At 42.3% G+C, this 21503-nt stretch overlaps 1 protein-coding gene across 2 annotated transcripts in view; it reads left to right on the plus strand.

Annotated features, from left to right (window-relative positions):
- Window positions 1–8398: 8398 nt before the first annotated feature.
- The window catches only part of CACUL1 (CDK2 associated cullin domain 1), a 46510-nt gene continuing 33405 nt past the window's right edge, over window positions 8399–21503 (plus strand). For both annotated transcript variants that reach the window (XM_083741419.1, XM_083741420.1), the window contains exons 1-3: window positions 8399–9128; window positions 12083–12209; window positions 21041–21143. In XM_083741419.1, the coding sequence (XP_083597545.1) occupies window positions 8414–9128; window positions 12083–12209; window positions 21041–21143 (945 nt within the window). In that variant the 5' untranslated portion in view covers window positions 8399–8413. The remainder of the gene's footprint in view (window positions 9129–12082; window positions 12210–21040; window positions 21144–21503) is intronic.

Here is a 21503-nt window from a genome sequence, read left to right on the forward strand (position 1 = left end):
CACTAGATTGCTTCTGAGCTTGTGTCTCTCCTCCCTTCTCCAGGTCCAAGTCTGAAGTTAGGCTGCTGAGAGAGTCCAGATACTTTGATAATACAGTGGCCAAAAGAACCTTTGCCATTCCATCCAGCTTTGGAGCTTAAAAGGGTGGTAGAGTTTTGTTGGTCTGGACTTGAGCTTCTGTGACCTTTGGATTGCATTGGCAATGCAACCTTTCCCCAAACTTTGGAGCTAGAAATTGGATGGGATTTGCCATGTAACTTCAGGAGTGATTCCCACCCCTTCTGCAGCTCCAAGGCTGGGACTTGTTGCACTTACCAGAGGACAATAGCCCATTAACTGTGGCGAGTGACAATGTGGAACCTTGTTTATAGTGCAGGGGTAGATATCTGTCCTGCCTTCCTATATGGAGAGGTTTTTAATGTTTGATGTTTTATTATGCTTTTATATTTGTTGGAAGTCACCCAGTCAGATGGGCAGGGTACAAATAAAATCACCACCACCATGTTTGTATCAAATGCTAACCATGTTAGTGCATGATACTCGCTGTGTGCTGACACAGCTACACAGATCTTTAATGAGATGCTGTCCTGTGAATCCTTTGGAAGCAGATGCGGACCTATCTTTTCTTTTTTTAAAAAATGAAAATGTAATCTTATATCTAAGTAACTAATTTTGGATGCCTTAGTGTGACTGGATACTTGTCTTACCCATGGGTAGGCAAACTAAGGCTCGGGGGCTGGATCTGACCCAGTGCTGAAAAAGTTTGCTGACTCCTGCTTACCCATTAAAACAAATCCTATTACAGTCACCTTGTTCTTAGTTGCTGAAGTCATTGCAAGACAGCTTCTTCAACAGTTCGTCCTTTTTAGGGTAATCTCTGCTGCACGTTTCCAAGGTGAGAAGAGCTGTCCATGGTTCTGATTCCTTTAGCAATGTAACCAAACACCTTCAAAACCAGGTATTGTAGGTTGGAATTCAAGTGACTCCAAGCATCTCTGATTGATGAGTAGCAGCAAAGTTCACTATTCTTGATCAAGCCCTGTTGTCTCCTGTTCCCTCTCTGCTCTCTGTCTATATTGCATTCTGAACAGGGCTTATCTACATCATGTAACACATGGGCACCTAGTTATATATGCAGCAATTCTTGTAATGTTATGTGAATTTATTTAACAGGATTTATATACCTTTAGTGATGCGCGTGGTGCTGTGGTTTAAACCACAGAGCCTAGGGATTGCTGAGCAGAAGGTCGGCGGTTCGAATCCCTGCGATGGGGTGAGCTTCCGTTGTTCGGTCCCTACTCCTGCCAACCTAGCAGTTCAAAAGCGCGTCAAAGTGCAAGTAGATAAATAGGTACTGCTCCGGTGGGAGGGTAAACGGTGTCTCTGTGTGCTGCTCTGGTTCACCAGAAGCGGCTTAGTCATGCTGACCACATGACCCAGAAGTTGTCTGCGGACAAACGCCGGCTCTCTCGGCCTATAGAGTGAGATGAGCACCGCAACTCCAGAGTCGTCCGCAACGGGACCTAATGGTCAGGGGTACCTTTACCTACTGGTATATACCTTTAATTGTCAAAGCCTCAAAGAGGTATCCATAAAATATATTATTAGTAAGCAGTAAGCTTTCAACTGATAAAGTTTATCATCTTTTTAAAAAAATAATGGATGGCTCTGTCTTGCAGCAATGTGATATGAACAGTAGTTTATGAAATGAGCATAATTTTAATAGCATGTGGATATGTATATGGTTCATATGGTGGAGTGCAGGGCTTCCTCATGCTCCACTGGCAAGTGGAAGCAGATACCACATTTAGATCAGTTGGTTAAAGGAATACAGGTCGGAGCTAAACATTATAAATTAAGGGCATTTGCAGATGACTTAGTGTTAACGTTGCAACAGCCAGATACTAGTACCAAAAGAGCATTAGAATTAATTGAGATATTTGGTCAAGTAGCAGGATTTAAACTGAATAAACAGAAAACGAAAGTGTTGGAAAAAAATTTAACAATGGAAGAAAAAGAGAGATTTCAGAGTGAAACTGGTTTGGAAATAATGAAAAAAGTGAAATACCTAGGGGTGAATTTAACATCTAAGAATGTGAACTTATTTAAAGACAATTATGAAAAATGTTGGACAGAAGTTAAGAAAGATCTAGAAATATGGTCTAGGCTGAGACTTTCCTTGTTAGGCCGAATTGCTGTTATTAAGATGAATGTATTGCCTAGAATGTTATTTTTATTTCAGACCTTACAGATTCTAGACAAGATGGATTGCTTCAAGAGGTGGCAGAAAGATATATCTAAATTTGTCTGGCAGGGCAAAAAGCCCAGAATAAAATTTAAGATCTTAACTGATGCAAAAGATAGAGGGGGTTTTGCCCTGCCGGACTTAAGACTCTATTATGAATCAGCGGCTTTTTGCTGGTTGAAACACTGGCTACTCCTTGAAGACACAGACATCTTGGACTTAGAAGGGTATGATAATAACTTTGGTTGGCATGCATATCTATGGTATGACAAGGTAAAGGTGCATAAAGGCTTTAAAAACCATATTATCAGGAAAGCTTTGTATAATGTCTGGATTCGATATAAAGATTTGTTGGAAAGTAAAACCCCTAGGTGGCTGTCACCAATGGAAGCCAAGGCGGTGAAAAAATTAAACATGGAACCTAACTGGCCAAAATATTGTGAAATCCTAGAACAAGATGGCGAAAAGTTTAAACTCCAGAGTCATGAGAAGCTAAAGTTTAAAGTTCGAGATTGGTTACATTACTATCAGATAAATGAGACATTTAAGCAGGACAGGAAATTAGGATTTCAGAAGGAGAGGTCAAAGTTAGAAACAGAACTGCTAGAACCCAATACTAAGAATCTATCTAGAATGTATAACTTGCTGTTGAAATGGAATACACAGGAGGAAACGGTTAAATCAGCTATGATTAAATGGGCACAGGATATCGGTCACGACATTATGTTTGCTGACTGGGAACAGTTATGGACCACCGGCATTAAGTTTACGGCATGTAGTGCCTTAAAAGAGAACATAATGAAAATGATCTATAGGTGGTACATGACCCCAGTCAAGCTTGCAAAAATCTACCATTTGCCCAATAATAAATGTTGGAAATGTAATGAGTCTGAAGGTACCTTCTATCATCTTTGGTGGACCTGCCCAAAGATTAAAGCCTTTTGGGAAATGATCTATAATGAAATTAAAAAAGTCCTTAAGTGGACATTTATAAAGAAACCGGAGGCTTTTCTCTTGGGCATGGTCGGCCAGTTGGTGCCAAGGAAGGATAGGACTTTCTTTATGTATGCGACCACAGCAGCAAGGATCCTGTTGGCAAAGTATTGGAAGATGCAAGAACTACCTACTCTGGAAGAATGGCAGACAAAGGTGATTGACTTTATGGGACTGGCAGAGATGACCGGCAGAATCCGTGACCAGGGGAAAGAGACAGTGGAAGAAGACTGGAAGAAATTTAAAATATATCTTAAAAATTGTTGTAAAATTGAGGACTGATAAGATGCCTGGGGGTAAGCAACAGAGAATTACAGCTGTAAACATTAACATTAAGGAAATTTAAAGAAAACTACTAGAGAAATTGACTGAAGGGTTGCTAAAGAGTTGTAAAACAAGGATGCAGTGAAAGGGAGGTATGGGGAAGTCATGTTTTAAATTTTTTTATATGTTTTTGTTTTGTGTTGTTTGTCTTTTTGTTAAAAAAACCAATAAAAATTATTATTAAAAAAAAACAGATACCACATTTAGCTCCAATTATGTGCTTTAAAACCAAGTACTAAATAACTGCTGTGCCTTTATGCCTTTTCTCTTTCTCTCTCCCCCCCTTTCCCCACTAACAGTGTCTGGAGAGACACTTTTGCTGATAGCAATTCTTGAGGCAGCCGCTCCCAGGACTGCTCCTATAATTCTTATTTGTTAAGTTTCCTTTTCTGACTACTTGTTATCGCCTTCTCTCTGCTGAATAGAAAGCTGACATTCTGATCAGGGAAAGAAGCACTGAGCGGAAAAGCACATGAAAAGGAATATCAAATTGAAAGTACTCCCCCGAGTGGATGCATGTATAAATTGTAAGAAAAAAATAATCTCTAAATGCAGCCCTTGGGACTTGAATTATTTACACTCTTTTAATCCTCTTAACTTCAAATCAAGATCACTCATATTGCTTTACAGCCAGGCTTTCAATTGTATTATGCGTTCAGGAACAATTTCCTTGTCAATCATCACATTTAACAAATTCATAATCCGCTCGTGTTTTCTGCATGTATTTTGGGGGCCTCACACTTCTCGTCTTCATCCTGGCTTACTTTTATCAAAATCATATTTTCAGGTTATCCACACAGTGGGCAAAGTAACAGGAATACAGCTGTCAGCAGCAAACAGGAAAGAGAATACATTTCCCCCTGTTATAAGCCTCTTTGGATGTGAATCAGCCAACCTTCAGGGAACCCGTGCATTTAGACTTGAAACTTTGTCTTCAATCACACAAAAAGGTTAGACATTTGCACTCCTTAAATCCTGCTATCTGACAAAGCCCCTGAAGTAATATAACATATTTGATGTATTTAAACTAAGGGTACAGAACTGCCAGACTGTGATTGGGTGCAGCCCATGTTGTCTTTGAACCTGGACGATGTTCTCTATTCCCTTGACCCTATCTATTCCCTTGATCCTGCACAGAATTGAAGCCTAGACCTTCCTCCACCCCCCCCCCCCATCATTTGCTTGAATTAGAGCTTTCCCTCATAAGCCTAATTACCACATAAGGGAGTGGATGTTTTTAAGGAGGTGCCAGCTGGGATGAAAGGCCCAACTCTTCCGAGCATTCTGAACCCTTGAAACCCCACCCCTTCCATGGAACAATCAGTTTTAGGATTAAGGATCCGGCAACATGGGTGTTTGTGTGTGTGTGTGGATAATTTTTGTGTGTGGCATAGAACGAACACTACATTCCAGGCAACTTGCAGCTCCGTCCTGCATAGCTACTCTTGTATAAGCAATGACTTCCCCCCTACTTACCTGGAAGTAAGTCCCATTGAATTCAGGGAGATTACCTATGAACAAATAAGAAGAGGATCAGAAGGCATATCATATTTCTCTGCCCTTGTTAGAATCCAGCAAAATGCATTTTTCATTTTTAGCAGGCCTCCAGTTCAGGGGTTAGTCAACCTAGTGTTCCCCAAATATTGCTGGACTCCAGTGTTGGCTACGCCTGCTCTAGCTCCTCCTGTTCTCACAGGGCAGAATGTCAGGATATAGTAATGTATATCCCTAACAGGGGACATGTACAGAGATAATGTATTATTATTTCTAAACTACATTGTTTTCCATGTCATTTTTTCAAGAATCTCAGCAGTTCAGTGTGTATTTGAGGGCTGCAAATGAAACCATTTCGTAAAAAACAGGATGCGAGAGGGAGAAAGAAAATACCTCTGCGGTTCTCCTTATGTCTACCAATTCTAAATGCCTGACAATTGTATAACTGAGACTGACAGCCAGGTCTGCAGGACGGTGATCGTTTTTCCCTGCTGGTGAATAATATAAAATGCTTCTCAATAGCTATCGAGAATGATGTGCAGATTCGCATATGGAGCTGTGCAGGGACAAGAAATTATGTTAGAAATGGCTTCTTGACCGAGGTTCCAGAGTTTTATATCCATCCTAATAGGCTCCAGTGATGCTAAAAACAGCAAACCACCTGGTGTACCAAGAGAGCAGTGATGTGAAGCTAATACCAGACAAAGACAATAAATTAACCCTCTGTTTCTTTTCCCCCATGTGCAAGCCAGGGATAGCAGGACATCAATAAAAACTAGCCATAGCAGAGACAGCAAATTAATGTGCCATACTAAGGTAATCCTTTGTGTGAAAAGATGTAGCAGAATGTGATGTCCCTGCTTTTATTCATCCATACTTTGCAAGACTTTGTGGTCACATTGGTTAACTCTACCTCCCTCCAGGCTTTCCAGTGCTGTGCACTAGTATGTGTGCCTCCACAGAAATGAGTGGCACATTATGGGTGATATGATTAGGAAGCAGTCGGAGTGGCTTTTATCGCTTGGCTTGCATCTGGAGGTATGATATCAAGGGACCACATTATAACTATATAATGACTTGCATATGCTTATCATAATTTGTCTAGCTTTTCCCTTTTCATAAAAACGAATAGAGCAGATTCCAAATTATAGTTGATAGAAATAAACAACCTATATTTTGCAATTTGTAAGTAAACTTGAACTTTGAATGTATTTTGAAATTCTGAAAATTGAAGAACAGTCCCCAGTAACTTTACAGGTTGAGAGGCGGGTTACAACTGTTACAGGCTGCTTGAAACGAATTGCTATGATTCTAAATTGATGGGGACCATTTGATACTTCATGCGAGTCACCAGAATCTTGCACCACTAGATGTTCCCCCAAAAGGTTACTTTCTTTGTTTCTTTCAAATGACTAGAGATCTATTAATTGTCTTGAGGAAAAACATGACTCGGGGACAGGCTTCCCCTACACTTATGAGTATACAAGTGCACTGAATCTGGGCTTTTATTTGTAAGCAGTGAAAGCCAGACTTTGTCAAGCTGCAGCAGAGAAGGGAAGAAGGGCTATTCCATCTCTGCTGAGAGACAAGATCCCTTTGGCTCTCCCTAACTATCTCCAAACACCAGCCCTTCCAGCAGGCTACAGATCAAAGGGAGGTAAAGGAAATTAGCTATTCTGTCACTGTGCTGGGAGACTAGTTGCTTTTGGCTTTTCCCCAATTTTCAGCGAGAAGCACCCATTCCATCAGGCTACCACCCTGAACTATTTCCATCCAAATTATAACAACCATATTATGAGAAATGTAACATTAAGAGCTGGTGCCTTTTCTCCCTTGTCTTTTATTGTGGAAATCCAAGGGCAGGGATTATCTTGTTTTTTAAAAATTGAACTGTAAGCTGCTCGGTGAGCCTTTTTGGTACAAGACGGTGATAAAACAATGCTTTACACAAATACATGCATACATCTTTAGGTATAGAAGTTTGTATACTTGCAAATTAAAAGGAAATGGTATTATAAATAAATCCCCATTGACCTAATAGGGACCTTTTAGCTGTATATGTGAAAGCTCCCTCGCTATCAGATTTTGATAGAATACCTGAATGGTTTGCCTAAATAGGGCTTGTGTGATCTATCAGTTAAGTCTATGGTAGAGACTGCGAGTTTTGAGCCATGGCCCCATGACAGGGTATTCCTTAAGTCAGCCCTTAAATCACAGAACTCCTTCTGTACAGAGGTGCATCTGACACCTTCTCTGTACAGCTTCTCATGAATGCAGAAGATACATCTCTGTGCTCTTGCCTTTGAAACCTGAGCGGCGTGTTTGCAGGCCTCCCCCCCTCCCTGAAACTGTGACTAATTTGTTTTAACTGTTTTCTATATGAGTTTCTAAATTGCTGTAACCTGCCCTGGGACCTGCTGTTGGAGAATGGGCAATAAATGTAACAACTGAACACAGCTTAGCATACTTAGGCAGTGCCAACAGGGCCCACAGCTAATGTCAACCCTGGGGCCCCCTTTATTTTTTAATTTTTTTTTTTAAAGACTAACACACTGAGCAATGAAAGGCAGCTGCACCTAGTCACCCTTTGATTGCCCACAGACTGATCTAGTGCCACTGTGGGAAATGTGTAAGTAGGAAGATGTCCAACATGGCTTGGAGGTAAGCCTGCTAGCGTGGGATGGTATTTGTTTTTTTTTTGCCCCAGGTGAAGCCTCCAGAGGGGCACCATTGAGGCTCCCAGCCTGTGTACACAAATGCGTGTGGGGTGTGTGTGCCAAACTGGGTCTTTGACCCAGGTGAAATAAAGCCTAGTTTTGTCCCTGCCTGCTAGGAAAGGAAGCCACCACTTGCCCAGGGTGGCCTCAAATATGGACAGCAACCAAGGAAAGCAAAATGGAGGAGGAGCCGACCCACTGGAGTCTGTAGCAGGTTGTGAGCATCTAGGGCAGGCATAGGCAAACTCGGCCCTCCAGATGTTTTGGGACTCCAACTCCCATTATCCCTGACCACTGGTCCTGCTAGCTAGGGATCATGGGAGTTGTAGTCTCAAAACATATGGAGGGCCGGGTTTGTCTCTACTTGATCCAGGGGTAACGAGAGACCACCTGCTTTACTCTGCTCCCTGCACTGTAAAGGGATGAGTTAGACAGAGACTGCTTTCCTCACTCTTCAGAATTGCTCTCCTCCAACAAAATATTCAGTTCGGGGCTTGGAAACATCTAGCACCCCATAACATAGCAGGAAAGCGGGAGGCGGGGAAAGAAGACGAGTGTTTCTTCTACCACTTCCGCCCCTGCCTCGCCCCCAGTACTACAGCAGCTTCGAGGTTTCCTGGAATCCTTTGCCTCTCGTGTCATGGCGGGGAGGCCAATCATTAAACGACATTTCCCAGCATGCCTCGCGACAGCAAACTGGGTCGGGCTGTGCCGCAAACTACTCCTTAGGGGTGGGGAGAGCCGTCGGAAAGAGCGGTGCGCGGGCGACGGTCGCTTTACGGCTGCCAGTGTCGGATCCGCTTCCGGAGTTAGCCACCCCGAAGGCAGCCGTTGCCGCCGCTCGCCGTCCCGCGTAACCTGGAGACGCGACAGCGCCGTTCGGCGATGGGCGAGAGGCGATTGTGACAGGCGGCGCTCTCCGTGCCCGCCCCCTCCTCCCTGCCCGGGCAGAGCGGGCCCCTCCAGGCCTGTCGGGATGGAGGAGGAGAGCATGGAGGAGGAGGGGGGCGGCGGAGGACCGCGAGGAGGCGGCGGCGGAGGAGGAGGCGGAAGCGTCAGTAGCAGCAGCAGCAGCTACGAGGCCTTAATGGACGACCAGAACCACAACAACTGGGAAGCTGCGGCCGAAGCCGCGGCAGGAGGAGGAGGAGGAGGGAGCTACGGGCAGACGCGGCGCCGGCCGGGCTCTCCGTCCCCCGGGGAGCCCCACAGGGCCTCTCTGTCGCCCCACGAGGAGCTGGAGATCCACATGATGTCCGAGGCCGCCAACGGGCCAGGGAAGGGCTGCGAAGCCACGCCGGTCAAGGGGGGCTCCAGCATCAACCTCAACATCAACCCCTCGGCCTCCAAGTTCTGTGAGTGAGAGAGAGGCCGAAAAGGGCCGCCCTCCTGGCCAAGGGAGGCCGTGGCCCAAGCGGCCGTGTTCTGCGCCACCTCCATCCCGCCCCCACCACGGTCGATCTGTTGGGGCTGAGCGGAGGAGGCCAGCTTGGTTCGTGCTCCCCCTTTCATTGCAGAACCAGGAGTGTCGGCTAAGGGGGCAGGCACGGAGCATCCCGGCCCATTGGCCCTTTTTTCAGGTCGTCAGAAAAGCCCTGCTGCATCTGGCCAGGGGCCCAGCTAGTCCAACATCCTGTTCTCACCGTGGCCACCCAAAGATGTGCCAGGATGCCCACATGCAGGGTCCTCCGCAAATAGCGGCCCCCAGAAACCGACATTCAGTTTACGGCCCGTAAATCCTGTAGCATTGCTCTGTCCTCGCATCTTAGTGAAAGGATGCGCCTTTTTTGTGGGGGCGGGCGGGTAATAACCACAATTGCTCCCTGGGGTGATGATAATAATAATAATAATAATAATAATAATAATAATAATATTAAATTTTATTCATACCCCGCCCTCCCCAGCCAAGGCCGGGCTCAGGGTGGCTAACAACCAATAATAAAAACAAGTTGAATGAATACAACTTAAAAGCAAGATTAAAATACAACATTAAAATGCAGCCTCATCACAGGAGGAGAAAGGAAAAAAGAAAGAGGGGGAGGGAATCAAATTGACTCCAAGCCAAAGGCCAGGTGGAACAACTCTGTCTTACAGGCCCTGTGGAAAGAAATCAGACTCTCAGGGCCCTGGTCTTATCGGACAGAGCGTTCCACCAGGCTGGAACCAGTGTTGAAAAAGCCCTGGCTCTGGTTGAGGCTAATCTAACTTCCTTAGGGCCCGGGACCTCTAGGGTGTTGCTATTTATGGACCTTAACGTCCTCCGTGGGGCATACCGGGAGAGGCGGTCCCGTAAGTACGAGGGTCCTAGGGTGATGGGATTCTGGTTGTACCTGTCTTAACAGGTGAGGGGCTGATGCTCTCTCTTCAGTTGTGGGTTTATGATTATTGTCCAAGTTGCTCCACAGTTAAAAAGTGCTACACTTGGAAATGTTGAGAGATAACCAACTATGGGACATCTATCTGATCTCTGGTGACATGAATTTGTGTGCTTATACACGCTAGAGACTGCTCTCATATGCCTGTCACCATATGTTCTCCAGCTGAGGATGGCGCCTCTTACTGCTTAAACTGTTTCCCTGACATTATCACATTGTGTGCAAGAATTGCTGCCCTCCCTAGTTTGGCTACATATGTGGGTATCGTTTTGGCTGTACAGTTCTTCTGAATACCAACAGTCAGATTTATGCAGAATAAGATAGTCCTTCAAATAACCTGATCCCCAAGCTATTTTGTTATGTTTAGGACTGCATGTGGCTTATTTTACAGGGTAGTTGGAAGGATTGTTTTAATCAAGTGTGCAAGTCACTTGGAACGCTTGGAAAACTGGGTTATGTAAAATGATATCTTGCTCTTGTACCAGTAGGTTTCTAGAGAAGTTTACAATAAAACATAATCAACAAAAACAATTCAACAGCATAAAAGTATAAAAAGTTACCCAATGTGCATTTACTTTTGTATTCGTGCACACACATGCTTATGGAAGTGCATGTTGTTTGCCCTATTGTTTTCTAAGAAAAATATAAATATTTGAGTTGGGAAAATTGCTATGTAAACATCTGTGTGTTTCAGGAGGCAATTGAATGCAAACATCTATCAGCTTCTTTGCCCGTGTCCTCCGTGTTGGAAAAACGCCCGGGAAGGCCACCACCTTCCCAAGACACCGGGGGCGTCTCTCTGGTGGTCACCCTCTCATTGTAAATCTTTCTCAGTCCAGAGAGACCAGTGATAAGCGACCCCTCCCTCCTGAGAGGAGCACACTCGTCTTCTGGCATCTCATTGCAGAAGAAAGAGACAACCAGTAGCTTTAAAACTACTTTATTCAGCGGTCTATATACAAAGACTCCATCAGCATGTCTGCTCTCTCTCAGCAGCAGTACAGAATAACATCTCACACAGAAGTGAAAGTAACTTCTCACAGTACTCAGACTCCCTTTCTCACGCTCTCAGACACTCACATGATATAAACAACCATAGTGCTACTTGCTGAGCAGCTGGTGTGATAAAACTCCTAACATCTGTGTTTCAGGAGGCAATTGAACAATTCAATGACATAAAAGTATAAAAAGTTACCCAATGTGCATTTACTTTTGCATGCGTGCACACACATGCTTATGGAAGTGCATGTTGTTTGCCCTATTGTTTTACTAAGAAAAGTATAAATATTTGAGTTGGGACAATTGCTGTGTAAACATCTGTGTGTTTCAGGAGGCAATTGAATGCAAACATCTATCAGCTTCTTTGCCCTTGCCCTTTGGTGCCACACTATTCAGAGCCATGCCATAGATTGCCTTACTGTTACATCTGAATTTTCCCCACCGCACAAACAATGAGCAGTAAGCCCAGAACAAACCTTGGTTATAGCTCATGATTTGTCTGGAGCAAAAAGTACCATAAACGTGGATTGAGATGTAATGCTAAGCCAGACCATGGCTCTGTTCCAGGTAGCAGCAGGGCCAGAGTAGGGCAAAATGACAGCAAATTTTTCTTTTGAGTACCCACATGCTTGTTCACATTTCACCATGGTTTGGCTTGGGGTTAGGTGCAAATGTATAATGTCTTGTCTTTAAACACGTTTTGTGTTGAAATAAACATTAATGTCTCTAGCACACTGATGAGAACAAATTCTTGTTCTTGTATCACAGTGAAAAATGTGTTTTTTGCATCTCAAAAAATACGTTTTTTGCATTATAGAGATGATTTAAATTTAAGACAGCTTTACAGATGTTGCTAAGAATGTTGATGCAATTATTTTATCATTTTTTTTGTTATGTTCCGTAAGTGCATTAAGATGATTTATTTTCTCTTGTAGTAATGAATGTTATAACAATAGAAGACTATAAGAGCACATACTGGCCAAAGTTGGATAGTGCCATAGATCAGCTTTTAACTCAGTGTCCTGGTGACTACATCCCCATCTCCTATGAACAAATATACAGGTAAGAAAAATTTACAAGCTTTGTATGGTTCTGGAATAAATTATTTTGCATTTAAGGTTTGCTGTATATCAATTGTGTGCACAGAAGCTACTTTTAGTGCACTAGTATTGCATTCTTGGGTAACAATTTTCATTTTAATATTAGATTTTAAGACTTAAGGTTGAAAGACAGGGTAAAAGTATGATTTAAAAAAATGAACCAGGTAACACATTTTTGAAGCTTTCATTTATTGGAAAGTAAAGTGAATAATTTCAATTAATCAATTCAGACCGTTGGAGAGATCCTTTTGGAGCTCATAATCACTTGTTATATGGCTATGCTGAACACTTGGTGTTATCAGCAAACCTGGCCTAGTCACTTTTAAGTCTAGATCATTATTGGTTAATTAAAAATCATAAGTCTTAATTTAGATTCGTAGGGGAACTCACTTCCTACATCCATTGACTGTGAGAACTGTCCATTTATTACTACTCTCTGTCTCCTCTTCTATAGTTTCTGATCTATAAGAGTAGTGGACCCTTCCTCTTAACTCATGACTGCTAAGCTTGCTCAGGTGTCTTTGGGATCAGACTTTATTGAACACTTTTTGAAAGTTGGAATACACAATGTCTGCTGAAGTACCCCATCCATGTGCTTATAGAGACTGTCAGAGAACTTTAAAAGGTTGGTTAGATAGGTCTTACTTTTGCAGAAGCTATGTTGATTGTTCATCAAGATGCGTTTTTCTATAAGCTTGATAATACTATTTTTAATAATGTTTTCTACCAGTTTTCTTGGAGTAGATGTTAAGCTAACTCATCTGTCACTTCCTGGATCTCTCTTTAAAAATTGATGTTACATTGGTCACCTTCCAGTGCTTGGGTATGGAGGCTGATCTTGGAGACAGACTACATTAAAAAAAAAAAAAAAAGAATATCCAGAATGTCACATCTGAGTTCTTTAAGAACTCTAGTTTGTTGCCATCTGGACCTGGTGATTTGCTCATTTTTAACTTGTCAATAAGACCTACAATTTCATTGCTTGCCACCACTGTTTGCTTTAGTTCATCGGACTCTCTTCCTGTGAAAGTTAGTTCAAGTGCAGGAATTTGCCCTATGTTGTCTTCTGTGGAAACAGAAGCAAGTCATTCAGCTCCTCTGCAATTTCCTATTCCTCCTTTAGCACACATTTGACATCCTTGCCATTCAAAAAATGAACTGCCTCCTTGGCTGGTTTCCTGCTTCTGGTATGTTTAAAGAATGTTTGCTGTTGGTCTTACTTATTTTAGTGGCATGCTCTGTGATGTCTTTTTCTTTGCACCCCTTCCTGTCTGCTTGCATTTCTTTTGATTTCTTCATTTGGACAGGACTTTCATTTTCTTTGACTCCACTCACTAACTGTGCTGTTGTCCTCTTGACTTAGGTGGAACCTTTCCTGAAATGCTATATACATTCTAGCTGAGCTAGTTAACTCCCAAGCATTTTGAAGAATTTTTACTTTCTTAACTTTCCCTTTCAACTTCCTTTTTTACCCTTCTGTTGAATTTTGAGAAGGTTCCTCTTTTGAAGTGTATGTATGACTGCTTTCAGTTTCCTTGGCAGTTCCCCACTTCCATATATGTTGAACTTGATAGCCTTGTCATAAAGTATGCATTTGGTTCAACAGCACTTTACATCCCCTCTTTACCACTTAAATTTAAGTCTTGAGTCTCTTCCCATCTGATCAGTTCCATTAGGGCAAACGTTTTAGGGCATCCTGAAATCTTACATCTCTGACTGTAGTCATCCAGCTAATGTGTGGGTAATTTGTCTCCTATTACTACCACACTTCCTCCTTAGAATGCTTCCTTGATTTGGATTCACAATCTCAAATTCACCATTTTAGTTAGGGTGGTGGGAGATGACAGTATGTCCCTAACAATTAAGTTACTAGTGTCAGCCACAGTGGTTCTGTAAAGGAGCCTGTCCCTTTTGGGAATTCTAGCTTTTTTGACTATGTCCCCTTTGACTTACAGTGCTGTGTCAACCCTAGTATGCACTTCCTGTGCTTTCTGTAAGGTTTGAATCTAGTGATGACTGTGCTGCTGGTTCTCTTGGTTCCATCAGGTTTCCATTATGCCCAGTATATCTATGCTGTTCTTTAAAACCAAACACTGCAGCTCTCCCATCTGGTCTTGGAATATTCTAGTATTGGCATATAAATACCTATACAGTGGTGCCTCGCAAGACGAAATTAATTCGTTCCGCAAGTCTTTTCGTCTTGCGAGTTTTTCGTCTTGCGAAGCACGGTTTCCCATAGGAATGCATTGAAAATCAATCAATGCGTTCCTATGGAAACCGCCTTCAGACCAGGTCCGGGGACAGTCTGTCCCCCGACCTCTTCTGAAGGCCGGCGGGGGGGGCGAAAGTCTTTGCTTCCCCCCGCCTGCCTTCCCGGGACAGCGGAGACTTCTCCGCTGTCCCGGGGCGATCTTAAAATGCTGGCAGGCGGCAGCGAAGGCTTCGCTGCCATCCCCCAGCATTTTAAAAGCCCCCAGGACAGCGGAGACTTCTCCGCTGTCCCGGGGCGATTTTAAAATGCTGGCGGGTGGCAGCGAAGCCTTCGCTGCCGCCCGCCAGCATTTAAAAAACCCCGGGACAGCGGAGAATTCATCCGCTGTCCCGGGGCGATCTTAAAATGCTGGCGGGAAGGCAGGCAGGGGGGACAAAGACTTTTGCCCCCCGCCCGCCTTCAGAAGAGGTCCAGAGGGCTCTCCAAGCTGCGGATAGCAGCCTGCTGCCCCGCGCGAGGGGCGCTCTTAAGCAGAGTGCCCCTCGCGCGGGCAGCAGGCTGCTATCCGCAGCCTAGGCGGGAACTCTTCTGAAGGCTGGCAGGGGAGAAGGGCTTTTCTTCCCACCGCCAGCCTTCAGAACAGCCTTCTGAATGTTGGCGGTGGGGAGGAAAACCTTCCTCCCACCGCAAGTCTTCAAGACAGGTCCGGGAACAGAGGAGAAGCGCTGCGCACTTTCCCCTCTGTTCCCGGACCTGTCCTGAAGGCTTGCGGTGGGAGGAGGGCTTTCCTCCCCACCGCCAACATTCAGAATGCTGTTCTGAATGTTGGCGCTGGGGAGGAAAAACCCTCCTCCCACCGCAAGCCCCGGGAACAGAGGAGAAGCGCTGCGCACTTTCCCCTCTGTTCCCGGACCTGTCCTGAAGGCTTGCGGTGGGAGGAGGGCTTTCCTCCCCACCGCCAACATTCAGAATGCTGTTCTGAATGTTGGCGGTAGGGAGGAAAAACCCTCCTCCCACCGCAAGCCCCGGGAACAGAGGAGAAGCCCTTCGCGCCTTGTCCTCTGTTCCCTGACCTCCCACCGCAAGCCTTAGGACAGGTCCGGGAACAGAGGAGAAGACGCGCTGCGCTTCCCCGCTGTCCCCGGAGATTTCCCTATGGGCTTTCATCTTGCGAAGCAAGCCCATAGGGAAATTCGTCTTGCGAAGCCGCTAAAAAATCGGAAAACCCTTTCGTCTTGCGGGTTTTTTGTTTAGCGAGGCATTCGTCTTGCGGGGCACCACTGTAAATGGTGTCTCTCTCCAAATGTCTCTGGTACAGTGTTTTCCACTATGGTGCTGTCAGCTCTTAGAATAGCTATCATGTATCCTCTGTTACCTAGTTCTTCCCTCTCCCGTTGGGACAGATCTATAGATATGTTCAACCCATCACTTAGGGATGATTTGTCCCAAACAGAATGCTCTGCAGACTTCCCCTCAGGGGTTGTCCGTTTGTATTGCTGGGTGGATTTTAATGTTCCAAGGACTGCATTAAGGTTATTTAGAATTATGTTTAGGTGAAACTCTTGCCGGTTTATTTCCTTAGTTCAGAATCACTGAGTGTGTTAATGTCTTAGGTATAGGTCCTGAATCATCTATGATTGTGAAAATTTATGAAATACTCAAGGGCCAGCCAAATACAGTATGGATTACAATAATTCCTCAAGAGATATGAAGTGGCCTTTTTTTAGTTAAAAGGGGCTTGGTGATTTGGGGCAGGGATTGGATTGTTGGTCCCTTCAACTCTGATTCGAATAGCAAATACAGGTTGGCACTTGGGGTGTTGAGAACAATAAAATGAGCTGAGAATCATGGGTTACTTGAGGACCCCATGGAAATGAACAAAAGCTGTAATGCTGGCAGAATACCACTGGCACTTAAACTTTGTTATCCTTTACTTTCCTCATCTCCAGTCACATGCTATGTGTACACACAGCGCTTTGCAGTGCTTATCTCATGGAGCTTTGCAATAACTCCATGAAATAGGTGAGGCCGAGAGATGTTTGGGTCTTGTCCATGACCAACCAATTTTCTTTATTTCTCACCCAAATATTTGTCTAAAAGCAGCCCAGTGTCTAAAAACAGCATTCTGTTTGCTGTAAGCTGACACCATCTGACTTGTGCTTCATCTGCCCCACTGTAAAATTATCTTTCTGAGAAGGACAGCGGAGGTGACCACTCATTTTTTGAAAATATGGATCAGGGACTGTCATGTACCAAGTGTCAAAGAAATTGAATGCATGTGCTTCCATTTCCTCTGTTGTGCTGGGAATTCTAACATGGGGCTGAAGAGAGGGAGACATACAGAGTTATACACAATCAATATAAAGTTAGTTGTGGTGTACAGTAGTCCCATTTATTTTGGTGAAGCTGTTTCATTCTGTTGCTTTATCCTGTTAAGATAGGCTCACTCATGAAAATGTTGCCATCCATTCCAATGCAAGTTGCTGTTTTTGTTTTTTTCCTGTTAAAGACAGGCACACTCACGTAGACTTATTTCCTAAATGCTTTGGTTTCACTCACAAGAAACTTGTTAGACTTTTTAAATCTGAAAGTAAAAAAAAAAAATGTATTTTTTTTCTTGGTGATTCAGAAACGTCTTATTGCATACAGTGGCCAAAACAGCACCATTGTCCATATTACACGTATGGGAAACAAAAGAGCTTTGACCATATCATTGCAGAAGTGTTTTACACAATAAAAAGAACAAGGGTTCCAAGACGTATGGGGTTTTTTAATTAATTAATTAATAAAACTTAATTTTAAAATATTTTACCACCACGAAATAAACACCCTTCTGGTTTTTAAAACATAACAAGTTCATTGTTAGCTCGTTCTGCAAAAAAAGTATGGTACATGTGTTAGTTGTGCTTTGTGTGCTATGGCTTATCGAACCTACCAAGGTTTAAAATGACTAAAATTCACTTTGACTGGTCGGTGAACCTTTTCTGTGGCATGTAATACCATTTTTATACCTTCTTTTGAAAGAGACAAAAATTAGCTTTATTTTGGTACCAAAATAAGCCCAATTGGTTGAAAAATAAGCAAAACAGGAGGTTTTTTTCTAAGGTGACGCAGGAATTGCATTAGTCTATATCATGTGAAAATTGAATTTTTAAAAAAATGCTCCTGTGCCCAGTATTGGACCAAAAAAATCTTAAAAAATTAATTTGAGATTATCTCATAGGTATCTACACATAATTTTTTTTGAAGAAAATCTGAGTCATTAGAGCACAGTCGAGTATTAAAATCAGGTGATTTGGTGTGGAAGGACTTTACTAGAAAAATGGTTATGGCCTTGTATCTGAGAATTGTGGTAGTTGTATTTCTGAAATTAATACATTGGTACCTTGGTTTTCGAACGTCTCCGTTAATGAATGTTTTGGAATTCGAAACCCGGAAGTAAATGCTTCCGTTTTCAAACGTGCATCGGAAGTCTTCTGCAGAGGTACCACTGTATTTTTTTCAATTTTCTCTGTAAATTTGCAGACTGCCCCTTGTGCCTTGGTTTTCAAATGTTTCGAAAGTTGACCAGTCTTCCGGAACGGATTATGTTCGAAAACGGAGGTTCCACTGTACTTAAAAGTTAAAATGAAGCATTTTGGAGTCCTACATGTTATAATTGTTATTTAAATATAATTTTGTTTTCATTTTACTATTTTACTTTTGATCTAAGAACACTGCATGCATTTTCAGATATACTCCCCGTGTATAGTTTTCCTGCTCTTGCAATTTTGGAAAGTTCTTAAACGCAGTAGTATTTGGCAATAAAGGCTTTGGATGTTAAGACTTACGTAGATAATAACTTTGGATGGATTTCTCTTTTGAGCCCGATTAAATTGATGCGCTATGTAGTAGAGATCTAGAGACACACACAAATTGCAACTTCTGTACTTTGGGTAGGACCTGTATCACCTTGTACTCAGGATACAGCCTTCATTTTGATTTTCTGAGTAATTTGATGTCCACCTGCTTACTACATGACAGCCACTGTCAATGTGAGCAGGAGTTTCTCTGCGGGTGCACATTGGAGCAGTTGCCAGAGAAAGAAAATAAATATTGCATCCCTGAAAATGGCTGGCAACAGTGAAGAAGTCCACACCCAGCATGGATCCTCTTGTCTCCAGTGACTTGCATATGAAGAATCATGGTAGCTGTCAGAGCCCCAATGCATGCCTTCAGAGCAGTTCCTGCTGTCAATGACAGTGTGAGCAGGGATTGTGATGAAGGTGCTATCCTATATAGCTCCAAAGTGGATACGAAGGATCATAGACAGCCTTGTTTTTGTTTCAGGCCACATTGGTGAAGGTCTGAATACTTCTAAAACAACATTCTTTGGTTTGATCTGAAGTGGCTTCATGCCCCTTGATCTGTGGTATTTTCTAGGTCAAGATGGAGGAACAGCTTTATGCTGCTTAAGGTTTTGTGGCTTTGATGGAATTTCAGCCATACTTTAGATAGGTGCTCAGAACAGAACCACTTCCAATGTTGGCAGTCTTAGGTGGAATCTATACCAGTAGCTTTTCGTGCAAGTTATTCTGAGTTCAATGGGACTTGCTTATATTTTCACGCCATTTGTTTCGTTGTGCAAAATTTGTTTCATCAAGAAGGCAGAGGAAGCTTGGAAACAGGCAGGAAAGCAGGGTGGATAAAAATCAATGATTATTATTTTTTGAATGGATTTTTCTGATTTAAATCAGATTTTTTAAAATTTAAATTGGATTTTTAAAATAAAATGCTTTTGGAGGAAAAAAATCTTTTTAAAGATAGTTTTGTATTTAAGTTACATTATAGGCCAAAGGTTATTCAGGAAACAAGGATTTGTTTAAACATGGATACATATGCTATAATGTTATTGTTTTAGTTAAATAAATTGTTTAAATTGTTATTAAGGAAATGATTATTTTTCTCCTTCCAATAAAGTACAGCAGAAAAGTTGTCCAAAAATAAACAGTTCACTTACTAAACCTCACAATAATTTCATAATTACCAGTCTATGTATTTCTAATAGTATAACCAAATCAATAATTTTTGATATAACTGAGAGAACTACTCTGAAAATTTATTATTCCAAAAATGAAACCTTTATACCAGCAGGAATGAGTATTTCTGTAAAAAAATTGATTTAAATCAAGTCTTACTGACTAGTGTTTTAAAACTGAGATTTAAATTGATTTGATTTAAATCAAATCCACTCTGCAGGAAAGTAGAGAAAAGCGCTAGTCTGGACACCCCTTCATTGTCTTTCACTTTAAGCAAGTCGTGGAACACTGATCACTGATGATTGCTGAAATGTGGTTACTACTAATTGCAGAACTGTCAGTCTCCATTCAGAAATAGCATCTTTAAATCCTTGTAATGTGCAGCTATTTCTGTGCTACTTATTTTGTTTGTGGTTTGTAGCTTGCATTGCTGGGAAAGCCAACAAATATTAGCTTAGCTTAATCTAAGCCTTATTTATTTTGATTTTTAGAATCTCTTTATATGGAACAGTTCAAGCTGCTGTCAAAATGTCAAAATATGCATTATAAACAATATCACATACAAAACCAACAGTTTAAACACTGTAAAAGAACTCACTACAACAATGAGATCAATAACTCTTTAAGCAATCAAGCAATGAAACCTCTTCATCCCAACAAACGTTATATGATCACCTAACCTTTAAAACTAAATCAGCCCCCAAGTAGTAGCAGTAAAATATCTGCACTTAAGTGCCTCGGAGTAAAATAAAGGAGTGAAGATTACTTGCTTAAAGTGAAAGACATTGAAGGGGTGTCCAGATTAGTACTTTTCTCTACTTTCCTGCCTATTTCCAAGCTTCCTCTGCCTCTTGATGACACACACTTTTGCCCGGCACCAAAATAATGTCAAAGTCTGTGCAAAGTAAGCCTCCTTAGGGAGAGCATCCATTGGCATGGGGGCCACCACTGAAAATCCCTTCTTCTTTTGTAACTACTCTCCAGACTTCTGCTGGAGGGGCACAGAGAGGGAGGCCTGTAATGACCTTGGGGGCTGGGTAGGTTCATATGAGAGAACTGGGTATAGGGGTCCTGCGCTGTGTGGGGCTTTGTAGGTTTAAACCAGCATTCTGTGCCCCAACAGGGAAAGTGTAAAGTAGTTAACAGGAATACCTTTATGTTCAGAAGCAAAGACTCTCTGAAGGAATTAGATGAAGCTGTGGTTAAAGTGCATATAGCTTGAGAGAGTGGCCCATGTTAATACAGACTCCAGTCATGTGAATAATTATTTGATGGCTTTCCATAACAATTTGATACAATCAAGCTATTCTTTTAAAATCCCAAACATTATATATGAGGCAGCCTTAACTTTTCAATGTTTGCAAGGCTGTCTGTAGGGAGCACAGGTAGTAAGGCTGCTACAAAACTTGTTGGATAAATAGGGTCTTTGTTTAGGATGCGTATTGCTGAAGTTTCCTTTTAATTTTAAGCAGAATTTCTACTGGCTTGACATTTCTTGTTTTTTTCCCCCCTGTGCTGCAAACTGTTGTCAATTCATCACTGTTCCTGTATTTATTTCTGCAGTTGTGTGTATAAATGTGTGTGCCAGCAGCATTCGGAACAGATGTATAGTGACCTAATAAAAAAGATAACTAACCACTTAGAGAGAGTCTCAAAGGAGCTGCAGGTAAGAAGCTGCACAATTTTGTTTTCCTGGGATTTGGCATTTTACTGGGAGTAGTGTGCCACCGATCATTTGAAATGATTGTTATCACAGCTGTTACCTATGTAGAACTCAACTAAACCTTATGTGTAATGTGTGAGTGTAGAGCACTAACCTTTGAATGATTCCTCTAGGAAAATGAGGTTTCACTGTGTTTACTTAGGTCCTGTATTTTATAAAAGTGTCATGAACCAAAAGTTGAAATAGATGCAATGGAATATTCTTGACTCTTAGACCTCTAGACTTCTCTGGGATAACATAGAAGTGAGCCAAAACCAGAGCAATTATTAATGTATATTTAAATTTTCTAAAAACATTTCCTTA

Source organism: Podarcis gaigeae (assembly GCF_964106915.1).
Source record: "Podarcis gaigeae genome assembly, chromosome: 5".
Taxonomy (NCBI): Eukaryota; Metazoa; Chordata; class Lepidosauria; order Squamata; family Lacertidae; genus Podarcis; species Podarcis gaigeae.